Source organism: Triticum aestivum, chromosome 2B, assembly GCF_018294505.1.
Source record: "Triticum aestivum cultivar Chinese Spring chromosome 2B, IWGSC CS RefSeq v2.1, whole genome shotgun sequence".
Taxonomy (NCBI): domain Eukaryota; kingdom Viridiplantae; phylum Streptophyta; class Magnoliopsida; order Poales; family Poaceae; genus Triticum; species Triticum aestivum.
The window spans coordinates 564,713,154-564,734,644 of record NC_057798.1 but is presented as its reverse complement, the minus strand read 5'-3'; the positions used below and the strand labels follow the sequence as shown (position 1 = coordinate 564,734,644).

Here is a 21,491-nt window from a genome sequence, read left to right as displayed (position 1 = left end):
GACATTTGAAAAAGAAAAATTGGCCCCGGGAGCCAAATTGAATTTCCGTTCATTATGGAACATCACAACAACATTAATGAGACTCTACCCACATGCCAATCTCTATAAAACAAGTCGAACACGATAAGTAAGTGTCATGGACGTTTTACCCAAGTTTTGATATTCGAAATGCAAACATTTCCAAAACAATACTCCCTCTATTTTGTAATGTAGTGCATATAGATTTTTTGAAAAGGCAGACCAAGCGAACTTTGGCCGAGTTTACAGTGAAACCTATTTATATATATACAATTACAAACATATACAACATGAAAATATAAGTGATGATGTATCCAATAATATGCATTTGGTATTTTAAATGTACATATTTTTGTCTACAAACATGGTCAAAGTTTGTAATGTGGAATGGAGGTAGTATCAAAGATCGATCTTGTTGTGAAGATCTCATCAACAAAAACACTAATATTCAAGCGGATAAAAAATTCGCTCTTCCGCTCAAATATATAAATATGTTCTTTAATAAAATTAAACAATATTGTGGGCATTGACCTGTTCGATTGGAGGCTAGCTATCGACTAAACAATGTATCTCTCCTCCCTTTGTCTTTCTTCCAAGGAAAGGCGCTTAGGGTTTCTGCCTCCCGTCAGCGGCGCCGCCGATCTCCCACGTCACATGTGGCCTTGGGGCCATGGGTGCGCGGCGGATCCCGGCCCTTGCCGTCAGGAGGGCTCCGTTTTCAGGTGCTTTTTTAAATTTTGTTAGGGTTTGTGTCTTACTCAAGAAGACGAGACAAAAACGACTTCTTGAAGATGGAATAAGGTTCTCCCCGTCTAGCGCCCCGTCCTGATGGTGTGTCTAGCATCATCGGAGGGCGTGTTGAGGTGTGTCTCTGGCGGATCTCGTGGGATTCGGTCTGTGATTGTCTCTGATGGATCCGGTATTTGTTCGTCTTTGTTGACATGACTTCAGGTTGGATCCTTCCGATCTAAGCTTCTCTTCATCGGCGGCGGTTGCCGATCTGGTGCATTGGTCCTATGGGGCCTTAGCACGACGACTTTCCGTCTGTCTACTACAACAAGTTGTGTTCGGCTCCGACGAGGGAGGGACGACGACAGCGGTGCGCCTTCGGCTCGCTTCAGTGCTTGTAGTCATCGCTAGGTGATCTATGAATCTGGATGTAATTTTCATTATTTCGGGTGTTCATTGTACTGTCATGATTGAAGATGAACAGAACGACAATTTTCCGCAAAAAAAGAAAAACAATATTGTGGGCGGAAGGATGGAAAAGGGTGAGAACTGAAGAAACTGGCCCACTTTCAAAAGTTTTGGCAAAATGATTTAAAGTAGATCTAACCATTTATTTGTATTCGTGCTGAGCCAGCCACCTGGGTGCCAGAAGTAGCCGGCCCTTTCAATTCTCATGTGTCATGCAATCTGAGCGTATCTTAGATGGTCAATTAGGTTCCTTGTGATGAAACCGCTACACCAAGGTTCAACTCACAGGCATGGCACTGGTGACTGGTGAGTATCTCAGAGAGGCTCACAGGGGCATCTTGAAAAAAGTTTCTCACGTTTCACGAAACCGCCTACGCAGTGATGACAGCACAGCACCACACTTATTCTCTAAGAGAGACAAAAACAGCACACTGTTTCTGCCCGCCTTATTCAGATGCACACACGCACGCTACGGGCGCGCGCCATCACGCCGCATGCACCTCAGGCGGGCGGCGCCTTCTTGAACACGACGACATGGTATGGCTCGGTGGCGCCCAAGAACCATGCGCCGCCCTTGAGGTCCCTGAACACGCCGAGGTCCTGGCACGAGTCCCCGCACGCCATGAGCTTGTACTCGTGCACCTCCGCGCCGCTGTACTTCTCGATGCGGAAGGCGTTCTCCCTGCCGCTCGGGCTGGGGTCCCTGACCGGGCCGGTGATCACGTGCCGGCGGCCCGACACCAGCTCGCTGTCGATGTGCCACTCGGTGGACTGCACGCATGTCGTGTAGGCGCGGAAGGAGATGCGGACGTCGGTCGACAGCCGAATGATCTTGTCGGACGGCGCGCCGCCGTGCGGGGCGATGCGCACGGGTAAGCCGTCGCGCTGCCCGTCGGCCTCCTGCGAGACGAACAGCGGGCAGCGGCGCCCGTGGCCCGGCGCCATCGTGAGCCCCCCGCCGTGGGCGCGGTTGGCCGGGAGGACGTAGTAGTTCGCGTCGGTGCGCAGCTCGTTGCCGTCCGTGTCGTGCACCGGCGGCGGATCCGCGCTGCACGTGAGGGTGGTGGCCAGAAGGGAGAGGAGAAGGAGGCCAACACGGCGGCTACTCATGGCTGAAACCTCTGCTGGCGTGTGCTCGAGGATAAGTGAGGCCAAGCTAGGGTGTGCTTCGGTGGCTCGTGTGAGGCAGCACGAATGCTTCGTGCCTGTATTTATAGTGAAGTGATCTGGAAGTAGAGTTCCTGGCATTATTTTCTTCTTGTGGATTTGTACGTGATGTGAAGTTTGTTCCTTTCCATCCCTCAGTGGCCGCCAGTAAGTGCGTACGAGAATCGCATGCGGTGCCGATCTATACATAGGACTGCTATATCTTAGGGCATCTCCAAGCCGGATCGTCAAATATCCCGCAAACGTCCGGACCGCGGTGTCTGGACTCAGTTTGTTATCAAACGTGGTCCTGCATTAGTCGGTCGAGCAGTTTGGACATACTCTTTCCGGCAAATCAAAGGCAAATGTGGGAAAGCTTTACGAAAGTCCGGACATCTGCATGACCAACAAAAAGCCACCAGATACCGTCCCTACTCTATGCCCGCCCATGATGGCTAGTATTTAGCGAAATTGCAGCGGACAGTTAGCATTTTGGCGGAAGGTAGTACTGAAAAGTATATTTCATTTGATGGAAGGTGCTAATTAATACTCCCTCCGTCCCATAATAAATGTCTCGAGCTTAATACAACTTTATATTAAAGTTAGTACAAAGTTGAGACATTTATTTTGGGACGTAGGGAGTATGTATTTTTTATTAAGCAAGTTTGCCAAAAGTAGCTGGCATCACCTTTGTGAGACTGTCACCGTGTCAAGTTGTCATTATCAGTGTTCTACATCTTCCCATATACACAAAAAAATGGCCTTATGCGAATCAAGCGTTTGAATTGTGGTACTACTGTGGGAGTTTCCATGCTCTAGGAAATTGGGCGACACGAATGCACGGGGAAACAGTCCGGCATGCATGCATGCAGCCAGTGGCCAACGGGCGAGCTGTCAGTGGATACACTCTTTGTAGTAAGCAAATTAAACAACACGCAGAAGATCTATCAAATTCAAATTCAAATGCATACGCGACTAGGCGTGCGCGATACACTCGTTCCTTGTTTTTTCTTTTTTTTTTCTTTTTCTGTTTTGAGCTCGGTACTCGTCACCGCTCACACAAATGCATACGCAAGCCGTTGCGAATCCGTCCGGCTAGCCAGCTTGCTCCCCAACCAACCTAATTTGGCTCCTCCGAGCTCCAGCTACGTCAAGCTCAACACATAAGCTATGGTCGATCGGGACACGCGGATCGGCACCGATCGACCAGGTTTTGCAAACGCCACGTACGGGGCTCGTTTGCATCATGCACCAACCGCTTCGGCGGCATGGTATGTCTTGCCTGCTTTGAGGGGGAAACAGCCGGGCGGGGCGCGGCGCCACCCTCGATCGGCAAGCAGCAAAGGTGGCCGCCCGGGCTGTTTCTCACCCGCTGCGAGATTTATGGATGCTTCTCAATTTCATTCATTTTTTGTATTTACTCCTTTCCCCCGATTTTTTAATTTAGGTTTCTTCGGTTTTCTATGTTTCTTTCTTCAGTTTTTGTGTTTCTTAAGTTTTTCGCTTCAATTTATTTCTCTTCTTCATTTTCTTCTTTTTTTAAAAATGAATGAAAACCTTTTTCAATACATGTTGTACATTTTTCGTGTACACCATAACATTTTTTCTGAACAACGCTGAACATTTTTCGAAGACATGATGTACACTTTTTAAATACTTTTTTTAATAAACATAAACATTTTTTTAATACAAGTTCACTTTTTTAATTGCACAAAACATTTTTAACTGTACAAATGCTTTTACATTTAAGGGACAATTTTCACAAATTTCATGATTTTTTCATATCACATTATTTTTTGAAGATACACTTTTTTTTAAAATTACGCGGGCTTTTCTATATTGTGTTAGAAAATTTAAACGTAATTAACATATTGTTGATATACATGAACATTTTTTTAATGTCGTGCATACTTTCTGGCTGCATCAACATTCATATCGGTTGCATGAACATTGTTTGCATGGGTGAACACTGTTTTTTCACTGCATGGCATTTTTTATTTTGTATGTTGAGAATCTGACATTTTTTATCTGTGCAGTGAATGTTTAAAAAAATTGAAGTAGAGTATTTTATGGGATATATATATTTATAATATATAAAACAAAACTGTAAAGGAAAAATGAAAAAAAAGGTAAACTAACCCATGAACAAAGTGTCACTGCACCAGCCCATTAGGGGGGCATTCCTTGAGGCGATGAGGCGTTACCTTTCGCAGCAACCGAGGTATAGCCACGCCTGTCCTTCAATGCGCCATCTTTTCTAGTTGATCGGTGGCAGGTGGGCTTGATTTTCTTGTATCACAACTGCAGTGGTCGATGGGTTACATGGATGGCTGAGTGAGTCCGCAAATTGTCGGGCAAACAACCATTCCTTTTCGTAAAAATGCATATAGATTTCCCGGTTCAAAAAAGTGCTGTCATAGTAAGAATAGTAAAACATACTATGATGTTCGTATTAAATATTGTTAAAGCAAGTTTAAATATTTATAAGATTTTTTTAAAAAATTGAAAAATATTCACCATGTATTACAAACTCTATCATGTGTATTATAAAAATGTTGATCACGTATTTAAAAAGTATTTATTATGTGTTTGATAATTGTTCATCATATTTTAAATAATTTATAAAAACATAAAATAAAAAAGTAATACAAGAAAATAAAAGGAAATTAGAATCACAGAATAACACGAAAAAGCGATAAACGGGGAAATAAAGGGCAAAAAAGGGAAATGCAAACCGAAACCAAAAGGAAAAAAAATCCAAGAGAACTGGCCGAAGCCCCCCCCCCCCACCCCACCCCACCCCTCCTTCCCATGTTCGTCAAAATAAGATTTATTTGGATGAGTGACGTTCAAGGTTTTTTCTCCGCCCCCAAGCCTGTGAAATGGGTATTGAGTAAAAGAAAATAGGTCTAAAAAATGGCGCAAGTAATCCTGATAGCTCGAGAAGCCCATGAACAAGAAGTTGAACATGTGAGAGAAGAACTTTCGAGCACAATCGTCTGTCAGGACAAAACGGGTTGCAAGAAAAGCCCAAGGCTCGTGAACCGCTCAAGAGCAAAAAGAAAAAGAAAAAGAAAAAGAGCTTGACTCAAGACAGACTCAAAAGAAAATTGGTTGAGTATGAGCTTCTTTATAGCTCGGTTCAATAGTTAGCCGAGTTTGAGTAAGGCCAGCTCTTTCTATTTTGACCACATAGCTCGAGTACCATAGGTACTTTATCTGGAGAAAGAGGATGAAAATCAGAATAATTTCTAGTATTTTTCTTCTTCTAAAAATGGCCTGAGATCGACTCAAGATCATTACTAACCAACTATCAGCCAACTTTGCAATTGTAATTCTATCTAGAGTTCATTTTGTTAGGGCAGCTAGAGTTCTGTTGAGCTAGCTCCTTGTTAACATGTGCTGAGCCTAGGTATGTCTAGGTTGCTTAAAGTCGACTCGTTTGCACCCCCTAGAAGCGGCCTGATACTAGTTGGTTCAATTGTATTCGTCTCATATTTTCGCAAATTCGATATATGGAAGCTTAAGAGTTAAGATCATGCATAAGGACAATAATTTTGAACAACTGCCTTCCCATTCATTCACATGCAGCACGGTTAATTTCTTTGTCCATCCTAGTACAAATTAAGCAATCGCTTGGAAAAACATAAGCCAATCCAAATCGTACGCGGAAGGATCCAAGTTGCTCCGATCCGAAATAAGATCGAGCAATTCCAGCCAGGGCTGCTCCTGCTGCTCCACAGCAAAAGATGGCGCAGCAGCAGCGGCAGCCCGCAACTCCACTTCTCATCGTGCCGACGGAACAAACGGCGGGCCTCGCGTCTTCCTCCGCTCGGCTAGTCATTGCAGCTCGGCACCGCCGATGACCTGCTGCATGTACTTGCAGGACCTCTGGTAGCTGACGAAGCCCATGAACCAGAACTCGAAGCCGTCGACGGTGGCGACGTGGATGTACTTCTCCTCCGGCCGGTCGACGTTCTCGCTCGGCCGCACCTTGTCGATCCGCTTGAGCGGGACGACCACCTTGTAGGAGACGCGCGCCACGTCGCCCCTGGGGGAGGTGACGGTGACGGGCCGGTCGCTGCGGAAGGCGATCCTCTTGGTGGAGACGAAGAGCATCCCGGCGATGGGGCCGCCGGTGGTGTAGAGGTAGCACTGCAGCGCCTTCACCAGCCGCTCGCCCTTCTCGGCCGTGAACGCCTTCCGGAACACGCGCTCGATCCCGCCGGCCTGCAGGATCTTGGCCCCCAGGCTCAGCTTCCCCTTCACGGTCTCCGATATCTTGGGACCCAGGGTCACTGCATACGGTGAACAATGTTGGTCAGAACACAAGCACCTTTCACGCACCAACATTTAACAGCCATTGAATTACAGAAGAAACATGCATGCACGATCGAGTGCGTGCTACTCACCATGCTCACGGAAGCCTTGCGCCCTTCTGCTCAGCTTGCTCACCCAGTGGACAACCTGACCTTTGCTGCCTGCAGAATCAACACACTAGCATAAGCCTCAACATCTTTGCTCTTGCATGCATGCGTCAGAAGTTCGATGGCAAAATATGGCCATGCATGCATGAATGATCGGGACCTACTGTGCTTGTAGCCGAAAGAAGTGTAGGGGCTAGGATTCGTCAAGGAGACAGCAAGGTGGTCGCCGTCGGCCTTCCTGAACGACTGGCCGTCCCTGGCCGACGGCGCCTTCTCCTCAATCCCATACGCCTTGGAGGTCACCGGGACTCCCACGACATGGCCGCCGCTGCTCGACTTCATCTTGGCTGGCTGCTGCAGGAAGCTCGACGAAGAACGAGCGATCAACTAGGTCCGGCGTGCGTTGCGCTGCGCTGGTGGTGGTGGCTTAACTTAGCGAGTAAGGTATCGGGGATTGGTACCAGAGTGCCGCTGCGGTGGCCGGGCTTTTATAGGCGGCCGCGCGCGGTGGTGGATCCTTTTGGCAAAGGCAGCGGACATGCGGAGTCAGCAGCCGGGCCGGCCGAGTCACCGGCGGATCAGAAAGGCGCGCGCGGTCGTCCACGTTCGTGTGTGGAGCTGGCCGCGTCATTCCTTGGCTAATTCGGCCTGGCCAACCTAGCTAGAGACGGAGCTTTAGCGGCCCTTGGCCCTTGCCCCCTTTCCATTTCCATGGGAGGGCCAGGTGCAGTATATTCATTTGCTCGAAAGCGCGATTCGAGATTTCTCTATGGGATCGGGGCATGGCATGGCGAGATGGCTACGTGCGGTGGGTTCTCTGCCGCTTTCCAGGAAGCGCCCCATGTGCCTGCACATTCTCGCTCCCACCGGATTACGGGTAAAGGCGGGTGGCGCCGTGTCGGGGGCAACAACGGACCCCATCGATGCGCAGTGCAAGGACCAGTAGGATGCATAAGTTTTCTTGTAGGGATCGATGCCATGCCTGTGTAGATGACTTTCGTCTCGTGCACTGCACTCAGACAGTATACTACTGTATCTTCCCGCAAAAAAAAAAGTATACTACTGTATCATAATATCAGTAACATGCATGCATGTAGACCATATATGTGCATGCACGTGGACCATATATGTGTACACATCATCTAGGTTTGTAATGTTGACGGTCCAACGCAAGGGCGGCAAGAGTTTGTTCCCGAGATCGCTGCCGCAATGGACCTCTAACCATGATCCATCGATTCATCGACGTGGAACCAGGGCGAACATGACTCACTCACAGCCATTTCACTGAAAATCGACCAGAACACCGCTAACAACAGTTTGGCAGTTGGTACTCTTCCAAGCCGAGCTTGCCCACCCATCGAAGTTTCCGCTCGTGCTACCCTACCCACAAATCTACACGTCCTGTTCGGAGTCAGACCCCACGCAGCACCGAGTCAGCATGCCTGCAGCCTCACCTAACATCGCATGTAACCGTCGGCCCGGGGCGCAGTGCGTGCGTGTCCACCCGGTAGCGGTGCACCGGCAAGCGCGGCCGGCATGGGCGCCATACCGTCTCTGTCCCCCGGATTTGAACCGGCAACCACACGGGCGTTGCGAGGTCGGCCGCTGCACCGTCCCCGAATCTGCGAGGCTTGGTTCATGGTTTGTTGGGCGCGAATGAATGCGCGCGCGCGCGCGCGACGTCGGCCGGCCGCGTTGTCTTGTCACATGGAGAGCCCGCAGCTACCTACTCTACTCGTCGGAGGCAGATCTTGGCTTTCGGGTGGGGCTCGCCGCCGTCTCAGCGTATCTGCGCCGCGGACTACGTGTCGAAGCCGAAGCGGAGATGTCGCGGCGAGGGAAAGGGAGATCACGAGACGAGATCGGTTTCAGGCCGACCAGTTCCGTCCTTCGGAAAAGATGGAAAATGGCACAGCGAAATCTCTACTCCTAATGGAGCAGTTGGTAGTCTCGCTTCCAAATTTTTTTTCGTCCCGCCACTTTCGTTCGGTTTTTTTTCGTCCCACCTCCACTGATTTTTTTTCGTAGGTTTTTTTTCGGAGGTTTTTTCGTCCGCTCCTCTCGATCCCTAGACGCCGCCGCCCGCCCCTTCCAGCCCTAGCCGCAACCCCAACCCCATGGAGATCGAGATCAAGCCCCTTCCAGCCTCTCCTCCTTCCTCGCGCCCCGCCTGCTCCGCACCGACGCCCCCGCGCGGCCCCTCGCCGCCGCCGCCGCCGCCACCGCCGCCCAGCGGGACGTCCGCCTCTACGGCACCGACGACCGCGACCCCTCCCGCGCCGTCCTCACGCTCAAGCGCCGCCCGCGCATCGATGCCGGCGTCAGCTGCGTTGAGGAGTTCGTGGAGCCCCTCGACCCCGCCCTCGCCCTCACCTGCATCGACAACCCTGCCCGTCTCGGTGCGGTCGACTCCCCCTGCTTGGTCTTCCTTCTTCGTTACTTTTAGGTTTGCCCTTCTTCTTTCCTCCTTTAATTTCTTGAGCGGGCTGTTGTCTGTCAGCGCCTGTTACTCCGGTAGATGGTTTTATGTTGCAGAAAAGCAGGGTAATGCTGGCCTCAAGCCATGGGTCGGTGCCGTCCAGCGGCGCAGTCGTGGACGGACGGTGCGGCTGATAAGCATACTGATAGTCCTCTTTGTCTTGCGGACGGAGAGAACCTGGCACTGCCGCCATGGCTCTTCCGTCTCAAGCCTCTCCCTCATGTTGCAGATTGATTGGTTGGCTGTTCACTCCTAATTTGTGTTAAGCTGCTACTGCTGCTGCAGTGGCACATTATGGAACAAAGGGTGAGGATGATGAGCTAGATAAGATTAAGTATTCCACATATACGGGTTTGTCTGATGCTACTTTGAACTACTACCCTTGATTAATCTATAATCGACCTTTTTTTGCTAGACATGAATATATGTGCTCCACAGTATGTTTGCTCAACATGTTCGCTCAAGCATGTTGATTAGAGGCTGCACTGACTTGCATTAGACGCGGACCAGCTGACTGTTGTTCATGTAAGAAATTTACTTCCTTCATGTGCCCTCATGATTATTCTGCCTATAATAGACCTTAGATAATGCTATTCAACCTGAAGTGATGGTGGGTGACTTTGGAGATATTTCATAGCAATATGATGTACTGCTTCTCCTATAAATGATTTTGCAGCTGCTTGTGACCAAATCTTGTTGTTCAGTGATTTTGGAGATATATGACTGTCGCTTCTCCTATAAATGATAACTTGTGATAATTCTAATTTTCTTAAATGCTATTGTAGTACATCAATGGAGTATAAAGAGTTTGTTTTCCCATTGAGCACTTGTTGAAACCAAATGTATCTCAGTATGAGGAACAAAATATGCAGGTTTGATTTCTGTTGTATGTTGCTCACGAATCTGATCTGACTCATTTTCCAGAAAATTTTAGGACGGCCGCATGCTTATCCGATGTTTCTTTACTTCCTGTAAATCTTTTTAGTACCATTGGTGATTCAAGTTGTCTTGACTTCATGTATTTACATTTTCAGAATAAGCTGATTAATGTTGCATTTGAGCAGGCATTATTTGAGGTTAGATGAGAACCATTTTATCTTATTTTGCATAGCTTATCTTTTTTTTGTATGTATCTTTATTTGTCAATTGAATAGCACGATCTATATTGTTCCTCACATCCACTTAGGTATATCATGGGAGATACTGTACATGAGCCAAATTACAAAGGTCAAACTATTTTTACCACACCTCGCAAACCTATGAACGTTAGAAACAAAACGGCGTGGCAAAGCGCGCGTATACTACTAGATTCATGCTACACCACATGTTCGGAAATTACTATCCATCAGTTAGGAGGGCAACATTTGTATGGGGTGGTTATGCTAGACCATCACGACCTCCATAGCCACAAACGAAATGGTTTGCAAATGAATTTTCACAGCTACCAAGTTGTGACATTTGACTCTCACACTTATATACCTCCTTACCAGTGCAAATATGTTTGTATGGGTTTTGTTTTCGACAGGTTGCACTTCTTAAAGTTTTTGTGTGGCTGCACATGTTATGTCTCCCATATGGTTTATCTTTACTGGCATCCTATTGAATGTTGGGTTTTGATGGAAGAATGTGGGGGGATCGGAACATAGAGGTGAAATATTTTGTGATAATTATTACTTTTTTAAGAAATATTGTCATATTTGAAGCTCTATTGCTTCTTAAACCTAATCATAGCTTTGTGCATGTTGAAGTTCCAGTCTTATTGGTAGTTCCAATGCAGCGACCTTGCTATGTAAATTCAAAGAAGTTACTACCTAATAATTCTCTCTTGCTATTCCAGCTACCAGAGAAGTCTAAAGAATGCTAAAAGGAATACACTCTAAACCCGGGGAGAAGTAAGCAGCCATTCATCTCATCAATGTATTTTTTCTTGGTTGCATTTGGTTTGGCAGACCTAAAATAATCACGGTTACTCACTAGGTTTTTGCAGATTGCACCTGTATATAATGTGGTAGATGCTACAATAGAGTTATATTCCCTCCCGGGTTATGTGTCGGACAGCTAGAGTAGTAATGTTGCAAGTGGACATCTGTTGTGGAACCATTACCAGTTATTGGTATTCAAATACATGATTTCTACTGCAAATATTTATGCGAATGCTTCCTTATCATGTTTTCTAAGCTCAAAAACCTCAATTTCTTCCATTTAAATTTTCTCATCCATAATGGACCTTTATGAAAGGAGGCAATTTGTCTATCTCCATTGCACATGAAGCGTCTATAGTGTTGTCACGTTTTTGTGTGTATGGAGATACTAAAAGGACCAGAATTGTTGTTAATATTGCTGCACAAATGTTTTGCAATTTCCTAAATCACTGTCAAGTTTTTGTTTCCTAACTCCACATTTATCTAGAAATCACTTGATTAAATGTATTACAGTGTCAAAAATAACAAGTCCAAATTTTGTTCTAATCTATGTGATGACATGTTTGATTTGTAGGGCATGGAGAGTGCTTGTGGAAATTGTTCAGTTAGCTGATGACATGTTTGATTTGCAGGGCTTATGTTGCACGAAGAAACAAGAAACATGTTTGATTTGCAGGGTGATTCTGCACTAATTATTCAGTTTGTTGTCTTTCCAATCCAGAAGAACTAAGTGCTTGATTTGGACAAGCCATGGTGACACCAGCTCCCAGCCATAGTGATTTGTAATTTGACAGAACTTATCCCTGGTTGCGTAATGGAGAAATCAGGGATGCCTAAGATCAGCGATGAGGCGGAGGCATGCGCTTGTCCTCTCAGCCCTTGTTTTGATGCCATGGTGCCTTTCACTTCCGTCCGCCTCTAGCTGGCGCTGGATGCACCTATCCCTTTCCGCAGTGCATCCATCTTGCGGTACAACACCACTAATGTGAGCACTGCTGAGTTAATTTTTGCTTTTATTCTTGAAATCATCTTTGCTCCCTAATTCTAAGCATGACTCTATTTGTTTGAATTATGCTTGCTACTTCATGTACTGCCAGCAGTATTCTTCTTCTTTTCCTTCACGAAAGTGGTTTCATGAACTCATAAGTGCTACACTTCGGTGGCCATGATATTTCCATGTGGCATCATGTCTTTTTCTTTCAGATCTCACGAAATTGTTGGACCAGTTCTAAACTTGATTAGTGGTCGAAGACAAAAAAAATTTGTCTCATGTTCACAAACCTTGGAGGAGGGAAACATCAAAAGTTTGTTAGTGCAGGACTGTGTCGGGTAGCATGTGAGGCCCCAACCGACACGCGCGGTCGTGCACCAAAGGCCCAGTACACATAGACGCTACGTCCTGGACTGTGGCCGCTGCGTCTCCTAGGACTATTTAGGTAACCTTTTCTAAAATAAAGGCAAATTGAATTTTCTTCCAATCCCACATGAATGTCAGTAATAAGTAAGCTACTGGTAATGCAAATCTTCAATGTCCAGTTTTTTTGGTAATGGAACATTTAGACCTACATATTAGATTCCAGGAGAACATGATGCGAGCAGCACTGGCACAAGCATGTGTGGTTAGATATTTGTTCAAAGGAATCATTACAAGAAAATGTGAAAGAAGAAGGTTTGGGAAATGAAAGGAAGCATTGATATTCACGATGGAGTGCTGGTTATAGGATGACAGACAACTAGAGGATGAGGGTCGCTTTCTTTCCGTTGATTAAAGATCTGGTGGATTTTCCCGACGCCAACTATTCTATTATTGGTATGTGACCTGCACATGCTATGGTTAGATGCACTTCTAATTTTCTCTCAAGCGTATACAGATTTTGTTTATCGATTTACCACTAATTTCCACTACGGCCTGAGTATTGATCTCATGCATGCTTATACATAATTACTATTGATTTACAGCCATTTGTGATTACCTTGCACTGTAATACAACAACAACAAAGCCTTTAGTCCCAAACAAGTTGGGGTAGGCTATTACTTTGCACTGTAATGAGGAAGATATATCTTGATGATGATCTCATTATTTGACATGAAATTGGCATATATGAGATGGTCTATGTGAGACTTGCGGAGACTGATGTATGATTATTTCATTTCATTTTGATTTCCAGAAAGTGTTCTTGCAACAATATGATAGCCTATGACTCTATTTTACCTTTTCTTATGAAAAAATGTTCTAAATTAGTTCATAATTTCATATGTGTTATTTTTTAAAATATCATACGTGTTTTCAGTATTAGTTTGGTTTTTCTTAAATGTAACAACAACTAGAAAATGGTGTAAACGATAAATGACGACGGCCCGTTCAGAGAAGATAGTTACTATATAGCTTACATGTACGGTGGTGCCTCCCTTGAGTTGGAGAATATTTTAGTTCATCAACTTGCAGCTATAGCAATGACCAACACAATTTCTCCTACGAAATTTCCATTCTTCCCCTGTTCTGTTGGTTGCTGGTGTAGATTTACTTCTTATATAAGATAAGACATAGATTTTTTTGTTACAAGCAAATTAGATTGGTCATGAAAACATGTTATTTCAGCAGCAGTTATTGTTTCAACTGATATCATCTTTGCTTACTGGGAGCTAGCTATCCCCGACAATAGATTACGCTTCAGTTATATTCGACCAGTAATATGACGTAATGGTTTTATTCTCTCCTTGCATTTGCCTCTGCTTTCTTGATTCTGTCCTTAAATGATGACTAGATATGCCCGTTGATAAAGTTATCTGATGTACATGAGGATCATGAAGTTATATGTTCCTCATGATTGGTGTTGACTAGCTACAGAACCTGGGCACTACTCAGTAGTCAGTACACCGACCACTTCAACGATGCAACAGATGCACCAACATCCCACTGTGCAGAACACATTTGTGTAGTCACTTTTTATATTACAACAAGGTTTACTCAGACACTACACTATGGCTTCAAACCTGGGCTAAATTTGTGTTGGCCTGAAGGAATGCAAAAAATACTACTTTGGCATATTGATTGGTTGGTAAGCATTGTATTTGAGTTTCGCACAATCAGTAGCATGTTTAGCATAACATTTTTGGTATCTAGGAACACTATTGTAGGGATCCTTGTTCAGTGTTGTTCGTTTACACAAGAATTTGTGGAACAAAATTATTTGTCAGGCCCCTTGCAGCCTACATGGTCGGGACAGGCGCTGGCAGGACGGATAGATGCTGTTTTGGTGCCAGTGGCGAGCTGCCGGGGTCGCGGTTCCTCGGCCAGGATGAGATGGGCATCTTGGTGCTGGCTCGGAGGAGAAAGACGAAGGTTGGCCCAGCCAACGATGGCTTGGCAAACGAACTGAATTGTCTAGGTAAAGGTTCTCACTGCCTTTCTTTTCCTTCCGTGTCTTCTTCTTTCCCATGTAGGTCACGTGTCTAGATTGCTTGCTAGATCTTGCTAACTCAACCACTTGATGTTAACTTTGTATGTGTCTGCCTAGATTGCTTACTAGACCTTACTAACTGGCCATTTGATGGTAAACTGAAGTACAATCAGGCTTCAGTTGTGTGGTCGAAGAACTGATTTTTTTCCTACTCCTAATAGGGCAGTGACTTCACTGCGTTAGGCTGGATGGTCTGATATTTATGCACAAACCGTTCAATAATTGTCCCTAAAAAACAGCAACTAAAAACATGAAGTAGTTCTCAAATTATGTTTCCGATAAGATCACCCGTTATATACATAATTTGATAAAGCTCCAATTTACCTAAAGAATAAAAGGCCTACGATGAAAGCATAGCATCCAGGAAAAAATACAACTAGATTATGAGACAATTTCATATGGGGGAATGAAAAAATAGAGAGCTTAAAGATTAAGTTGCTTCCTAAACTTTGCCCTTCACAATGGTAGAAAACTAAGTTCGGTTCTTGCTGGTTTCTTACTGCATGAAAGTGAAAAAAACTATTGAGAATGATTAGATGACAATGAAACCTATAGCAAGCAATGCATTAGATGACAATGATGGTTAGTGGACATCAAAACTGTTGAGAATCATTATTGTAACAAACATGCCAAGAGCTTACATTGACATCACCCCCCCCCCCCCCCCCCCCCCCATCCCTCTTCCTTTTATCTCTTTGTTCAGGTGTCAACCAGTTTGCCATTTGGCGAAAGACAGGTCCAGGGGGAGACTCCAGTATCCAAGAATTCTGCCTATGCACCTTAAAGAAGTTATTTTCATAAGTTCCAGGTGAACTACACTAATGGTAAGAAAGTGAAAAAAACAAGTGCTCAGGCATGTAGTAACATACAGGCACGCAATGGCAGAGATGGTGCTCCCAGAGATGCGAATCACATGGGTACATCATCGAGAATGGTGAGAAGTCTGTGAACTTTTTTGTCCTCCAGGTAGCACATCCTTCACAAACAATGTTTTTTACAAATGAGCATAAGAAGCATGAGCTGTAGCTTCACCACAGCCTATCAATAAAATCATTTCAGTACCTCTAAAGAGCCGGCATAGAACTCGCCCCGAGCATGTCCTGAACCATCCCCCTGAACCGAACGAGGCTGTTGGGTTTGATCAGTCCGAGATTTGACGCATCCAATACTGGTGCTTGGCCAATTTGTAGTACTTCTTCGTGTACAAGACTCCCACTGCACACACATGAGAATAAATTCCGTAAAATCATTCAGTCCATCAGAAGGAGCATCATTCTGAGACACACCAAAATTTCAAATTCGATCAAGGAATTGAGTAAGACACTCAGTTATTGTAATACCAAGTACAATTCTTTAAGATTACAACTTCACTTGAACTAGATTCTTGGGCTAGGATGTCATACTGTGTATATGCTCGAACTGGTAGCAGATAATGCATGTAAACCAGAAAAATCTTCACATTTATCTGACCAAATGTGCAAGAGCAAATGTACTTCCCGTTCACCAACATGAATCAGAACGAAACCCTTATAGTTACAGAGGGGGGGATGGGATTGGGAGGGGACACTCACTGGTCACCGGTGCAGCGCCTCGAGTTACTTGTCGTGCTCACGCTTGGTCCGGCTTTCCTTGGAGGCTACTCCGCTGCTGCCTGGGATGTCCCCGCTATGGAGATGGACGGTGCGTCTCGGCTGAACTAGAAGACCGGGCCTGAGAACCAGGGGGCCATCCCTCCAACTTGTCGAGCCACACCTCGTGCCTGAGGTCATCTTGCCCAAATCCGGACAGGCCAGCTACGTGGACTTCTGCGAACGGATAACAACGAGGCCTTCTCCACCTCCCGGTCGGATCTCGCTGCTCGCCGTGCCAGATGTGTTGGCAACGCCGTGGCGGGGAGTGGATGGGATGAGCGACGCCATGGGGGATGGGAGGCGGCGGTGAGAGAAGGGTGTGGGTTGATTGACACGCCATGGAGGGGAGGCAGCTGGGAGTAGCCATGAGGGGAGATATGGCGGCGGCCACGCCGTGGCGGGGAGATAAGGAGAGATGGCAGCACCGCTGCCTTGCAGGGAGAGAGTGAAGGCTTGTGTCGTGACCGTGCGGTGAGAGAGTGATATTTTTTTCCAAGATAATAAGAAGAAAAGGAGCATGTTTTTTTAACGCGGTCCTTAGGTCCGATTCATTAAAAAGGTCAAAGAGAATTACCTGCTTAATTAACAAAAAAGGATTTAAACCGTCACATATCACGCCCACAAAAACAAGCCACACGAGGCGACCCGGCAACTCGCACAAGAACATACACACGTCACCGAGGAGAAAAGCGTTGTCGAGGTTGCAGCTCAACATCACCGTCATCACCCCTCCCTGAGGGTGACTCCAACTCCACCATCGACGACCACCAAAGAAGCCCTCACCGCAAACAAGCGTCAAGGTTTGCGGCGGTTGATGCCAAACAGTCACCCACACGTGCCGGCGACCAATCAGCTCCGACTTTGTCGACGAGCATTGGGGGAGAAAAGCGTTGGGTTTGCGTCGAGCCAGCCACAGAGCCGACCACCTGTCTCGTGTCATCTTCACCGCAATGGCCCCTCCTCAGCAGCTCCGACTTTAGGAAGACAAAGCAAGGCACGGCGACCCCTCGAACACACCGGAAGAGACCAACTACCAAGACCATCAGCAAGCCATCTCTGGCCGAAGCCACCATCATTGCCACAGAAAAGAAGCCTCGCAGATCAAAAACATTGTTGAACGGGCACCTGCCGACCGTAATGGCGAACGTCCAGCCCATGGAGCGCACAAACGGGATCCAAAGTTCTTCCAGGCGACGACCCAAAGAGGGAAGCGGTGATGCCGACATCATCGTCCGACCTGACCAGGCCATAGGCTTTTGCCCAATGAACTGGATCCAAGGGTGCGAAAAGGGTGGAATCCACAGTGGCGTCTCCAACGACATGAAACGACGTCCACAGACGCCGATGCCGTCAGCCAGCAAGAGCCCGACAAGCTTTCGCCCGGAGCACCACCCAAACCCACACCCCCACGCACAACAGCTCCGATGGACCACACACCTCAATGGAGCCACCACACCCTGACCATGTAGGAGCTACCACAATCCTCGCCGCCAGTCGGAAAGAACTAGCGAGCTAGATCCGCCCGAGGACGGACCGTTTTGGCAGTCTCCCGAGCCAAGACACTGAAGAAAACTGAAGGCGACGCGACGCACAATACCAGAGAGCCAGGAGGGTGGGCTGCCACACAATCGCACCAAGCGGGCGAGCCGCCAACAGAAGCAGCGGTCACCACTGACGCAAACCTAGCAGAGCTTCAACCCAAGCCCCCAGCCACCGGAATCGCGTCGCAGGGACGGGCAAATGCGCAGCCAAAGCTCACGCCACACATATTGGGAAGGGACGACGCCTCCCCTGCCGTGAACAGCACCAATGCGCGAGATGAATCCCTGCCACCGCATCGTAACCACTGCAAGCAGGCGTGCAATGCACCGCCGCCACGCCGTAGAGTGCCCCCATCACTAGCCCAGGCCTGCTGCCCCGACAGACATGCTCCGCCGCGCAAGGACGACCGGCGATCCCCATCCCCTGTGGGAATGGGGTTCGCCGCCACTGCGACATGGTCTCGCGGTAGCGGTCAAGGGAGGAGCCAGCGAGGGGAAGGGACGACGGCACGGTTAGGTTTCCCTTGAGCCGCCAGAGCTAGGCAACGCGTGGGTCGGGGGAAATTGCTAAGGAACAAAATGAATGTCGAGAAATGTGCTTTTGGTTTTTTGGAATAAAGGTATAGTTGTTTTTATTGTGTGTATGTGTAAGGGAAAAGTGGTTTTTTGCTGTGAGAGTTGCCACATACTTTTTTATTTAATGAAAATATCACATGCCCCAAGTAATTTCTTGAGAATAATCACCAACAAGTGATCTCAATGTTACATACTGGTCCGTGTAAAATAGATTCATAAATCAAATGCAAACTGATGGGTAAACACTTGCCAAACTCAAAAATTAAGTTTATATATTCATCAACACAAACTTATTATGTTACATGAACTCTTGAGAAAGCAAAATTGATAAAAAAAATCTTTATTAGTACACTCCTACATGTAGGCATGTTAATCGTGTGGATGATATACTAAAGCAATTTTTTGATTTCTTTTGATGATATACTAAACCCTAAACCCTACAATAGGTAGGCCTAACCCTAAACCCTACAATTGGTAGGCCTAACCCTAAACCCTACTTAACAGGGAGCACTCTTTGGATTTGTTTCAACATGGCCATATGCATGCTTGGATGCGATGAGGTCTTCTTGGTTCTAGACCCTCCTATACACTTTATGGATCTACAATTGTGTGTAAATTATCATAATCATATATTGAATTATCATAACCTTACGTGCTAGAACCATGCAAATGAAGCTAAAGACAACCATTACTAACGTCATACGGGGATATCTTAAATGCATCAAGTAGATTTTAGTTTGTAACAGATAATTTGTTGAATCATTGCTCCCTATGTATAAATCGCCATATTGTAATTTTTGTCAACTTATACATTGCAAGTGAAGTAAATTTTATTTATTTTCTGATTGTATTGGTCATCTTTTCTATACACGCATAAATTTGACATGCATTATATTTATATATGCAACCAACAAAAATACGGAAATGCCCGTGGCAACGCACGGGCCTTCTACTAGTAGTGGTAACAGTGATGTCCTGCGTTTTATCGAAAGGAAAAAAGGTGATGTGCTGCGCCTACCCCCAATAATACTCCTGCACCTACGATGCAGATGTAAACGTATGAATATTTTTCAGTGTGTTTTATTAGGTCGATCAAATGCTAACCCAGAATTCATACCAACGACCTTTTGATGTGCTACATAGATTTCTAAACTAACACGTGAGTGCATGAATCTTAATAAACTTGGTATGTTTTGAGCCATGGTAGGAGGAGAGCAAGTCACACTTAATTTCTGGGTTGAGTTGCTCTTGAGAGAAACTTTAAACACAAAGAGCTTTATCTGCTACTCCCTCTGACACCATGACAGTGTCAAAATACGTCTTATATTAAGTTACGGAGGGAGTATCTTGATATACCCACCCCCATTCCCGCCCTAGTTCATCTTGATTTCTGTCCCCTCTCCACCCCAAGAGAGGAGGCTGTGGCGGGTAGGTCTTTTAGTTTTTGTGAGGAAGAGCGGGAAGAGACTAGAGGTGATCTGATGGCAGGAAGACAAGGAAAATGGCAATCTAGGCCTAACAAGGGATGACAAGGTGATGTAGTAATTCCAGTCAGAACACGTTCTTGGCAGGGCAGGAAGAATTATGGCAGACAATATAGCAGAAACTAGGATCAATATAATGGGAAAGATGGAGAAGGAGGATTTAGAGATGGTTTCTATGGGAACAATATTGGTAGTAGTGGTGCACATGTCTTTCGGTTGAATAGAGGTGTAGGTTTCCCCTACTCAGACAGGCTATCGGGGTCAAAGTAATGGAAGATTGCAAGGTTGGTTTGGACGTTTGGTAGCAACCCCTTTATGCCTAACCAATGTGTCTGGAGCACAACAAGGGGTACAAGTGGGAAAATCCAAGCCCTTCTAATCAAAAAATTGGTGGAGTAGCTTAGATGAGGAGTTTGCAGCAGTCGCGAGTACAATTTTCTTCCTTACCAATTCATAATTTCCCTCAGTTGGTGCATGTTGGCTTGGGAATGAGGCTGATGGGTTTTATGCCAAGTGAACATATGGCACAAATAGTATCTCATGTCTATTGTTCCTAAAATGAATGTATTTTTTGTGCCCTTAAATGACAAAGAGGTGTCCACCAGAGAGTTTGCCCACAAAGGAGAGAGCAAATATGGCAGAATGAGTGATCAAATATGTGGCAAGTGCAAAGGGATTCGACATGGGAATAAAGACTTGAAAGGTAATGTCTATTGTGTGGTTTGCAAGAGGTATTCCCACGGGACTGAACACCGTACTGCGTTGAAGCAACCTAAACCTGTTGCAAAATATGTGGGTTTTGGAGCTAGAGAGTTGGGCTACATATTAGTCTTGTATGGGCGTATCGATGTCATTGGGCTTGTCATCCAAGTTATACAGAGGACGAATGTTGCTCATTATTATTTTATCTCTTGATGTTATATGATGAGTTAATAGAGACGCCCTTTATCACAAAATAAATCTGATATCTAGACGGTTTTCTATCTTCACTCTCCGGGTGGGGTAGAGAACAATGTTAAGTTCAGGTGCAAGAATGGCCTTTTGGTCCTGTTGTAGTAATGGGTTCAACCCTACTCAAGGTCCCACCCCCTATCCTACATGGCATGCCACATCGGTAGTCAACAAAATTGAAGGATATTCCACGCAAGTCAATGAGGTGAACAAATAGTCCAAGCAAGCTGTCGTGGGTCCTAGCAAGCCACCTTGGTCAATGGAAGTCCAAGCAAACATTTATGGTCAACAAGTTAAAGAAAGAAGACCACATTACAAAGTAGCAAAGAGCCCGAGCCCAATCAAGAAGGCCTTCAAATAGTATAGGGATTCTCTACTTAGTGGGCTACAACCCACCTCCTAACTAGACTAGAGGCACATGAATCAAAGGACGGGAAATTATCTATAGTTCTACCCTCCTACCTCGTCTCCTCAAGGGTAGCCTTGGTCATTTGTGAAGGACCCCTAGGCTATATAAGGTCCTCCATGGGCATGTAAAGAGCTTTGCTGCATCTACATAATTTTTTCTACGTAACCTACGAAAAAGTTGAGGTGGTCAGATTTGGTTGGGAGAGAAAACATGCCCACTCCTACCCACTGAAAATCAGGGGGACCTAA

The 21,491-nt window shown here is 46.0% G+C and overlaps 2 protein-coding genes and 2 long non-coding RNA genes across 25 annotated transcripts; 1 reads left to right on the top strand and 3 right to left on the bottom strand.

Annotated features, from left to right (window-relative positions):
• Window positions 1-1,553: 1,553 nt before the first annotated feature.
• LOC123041664 (endogenous alpha-amylase/subtilisin inhibitor) lies at window positions 1,554-2,411 on the bottom strand. Its single transcript, XM_044464248.1, has one exon. The coding sequence runs from the start codon at window positions 2,323-2,325 to the stop codon at window positions 1,717-1,719; it is 609 nt and encodes a 202-aa protein (XP_044320183.1). The 5' UTR covers window positions 2,326-2,411; the 3' UTR covers window positions 1,554-1,716.
• Window positions 2,412-5,916: 3,505 nt separating this feature from the next.
• On the bottom strand, window positions 5,917-7,512 carry LOC123041663 (GEM-like protein 4). The gene is made up of 3 exons (XM_044464247.1): window positions 6,953-7,512; window positions 6,774-6,842; window positions 5,917-6,659 (listed from the first exon to the last, which is right to left on the bottom strand). The coding sequence occupies exons 1-3, from the start codon at window positions 7,128-7,130 to the stop codon at window positions 6,202-6,204; spliced, it is 705 nt and encodes a 234-aa protein (XP_044320182.1). The 5' UTR covers window positions 7,131-7,512; the 3' UTR covers window positions 5,917-6,201.
• A 914-nt stretch (window positions 7,513-8,426) lies between these two features.
• On the top strand, window positions 8,427-16,154 carry LOC123046059 (uncharacterized). Of its 22 annotated transcripts, XR_006421931.1 has the most exons (8): window positions 8,435-9,573; window positions 9,683-9,792; window positions 10,302-10,343; window positions 10,793-10,915; window positions 11,105-11,159; window positions 11,822-12,174; window positions 12,393-14,579; window positions 15,355-16,154. It is a non-coding gene; the product is annotated as an uncharacterized lncRNA (long non-coding RNA). The 22 variants fall into 22 exon arrangements; XR_006421923.1 differs by having other exon boundaries at window positions 8,433-9,573; window positions 11,105-12,174; XR_006421926.1 differs by having other exon boundaries at window positions 8,433-9,573; window positions 10,302-10,915.
• On the bottom strand, window positions 15,343-16,743 carry LOC123046061 (uncharacterized). Its single transcript, XR_006421933.1, has 3 exons — window positions 16,223-16,743; window positions 15,714-15,866; window positions 15,343-15,627 (listed from the first exon to the last, which is right to left on the bottom strand). It is a non-coding gene; the product is annotated as an uncharacterized lncRNA (long non-coding RNA).
• Between the last annotated feature and the right edge of the window lie 4,748 nt (window positions 16,744-21,491).

Bases quoted from the DNA above. Each gene is read 5' to 3' on its own strand.
- LOC123041664 (XM_044464248.1), bottom strand. From the start codon at position 2,325: ATGAGTAGCCGCCGTGTTGGCCTCCTTCTCCTCTCCCTTCTGGCCACC.
- LOC123041663 (XM_044464247.1), bottom strand. From the start codon at position 7,130: ATGAAGTCGAGCAGCGGCGGCCATGTCGTGGGAGTCCCGGTGACCTCC. The intron at 6,843-6,952 runs GTAGGTCCCGAT...TTGATTCTGCAG, and splicing joins TTCTTTCGGCTACAAGCACA to GCAGCAAAGGTCAGGTTGTC. The intron at 6,660-6,773 runs GTGAGTAGCACG...CACCGTATGCAG, and splicing joins GCAAGGCTTCCGTGAGCATG to TGACCCTGGGTCCCAAGATA.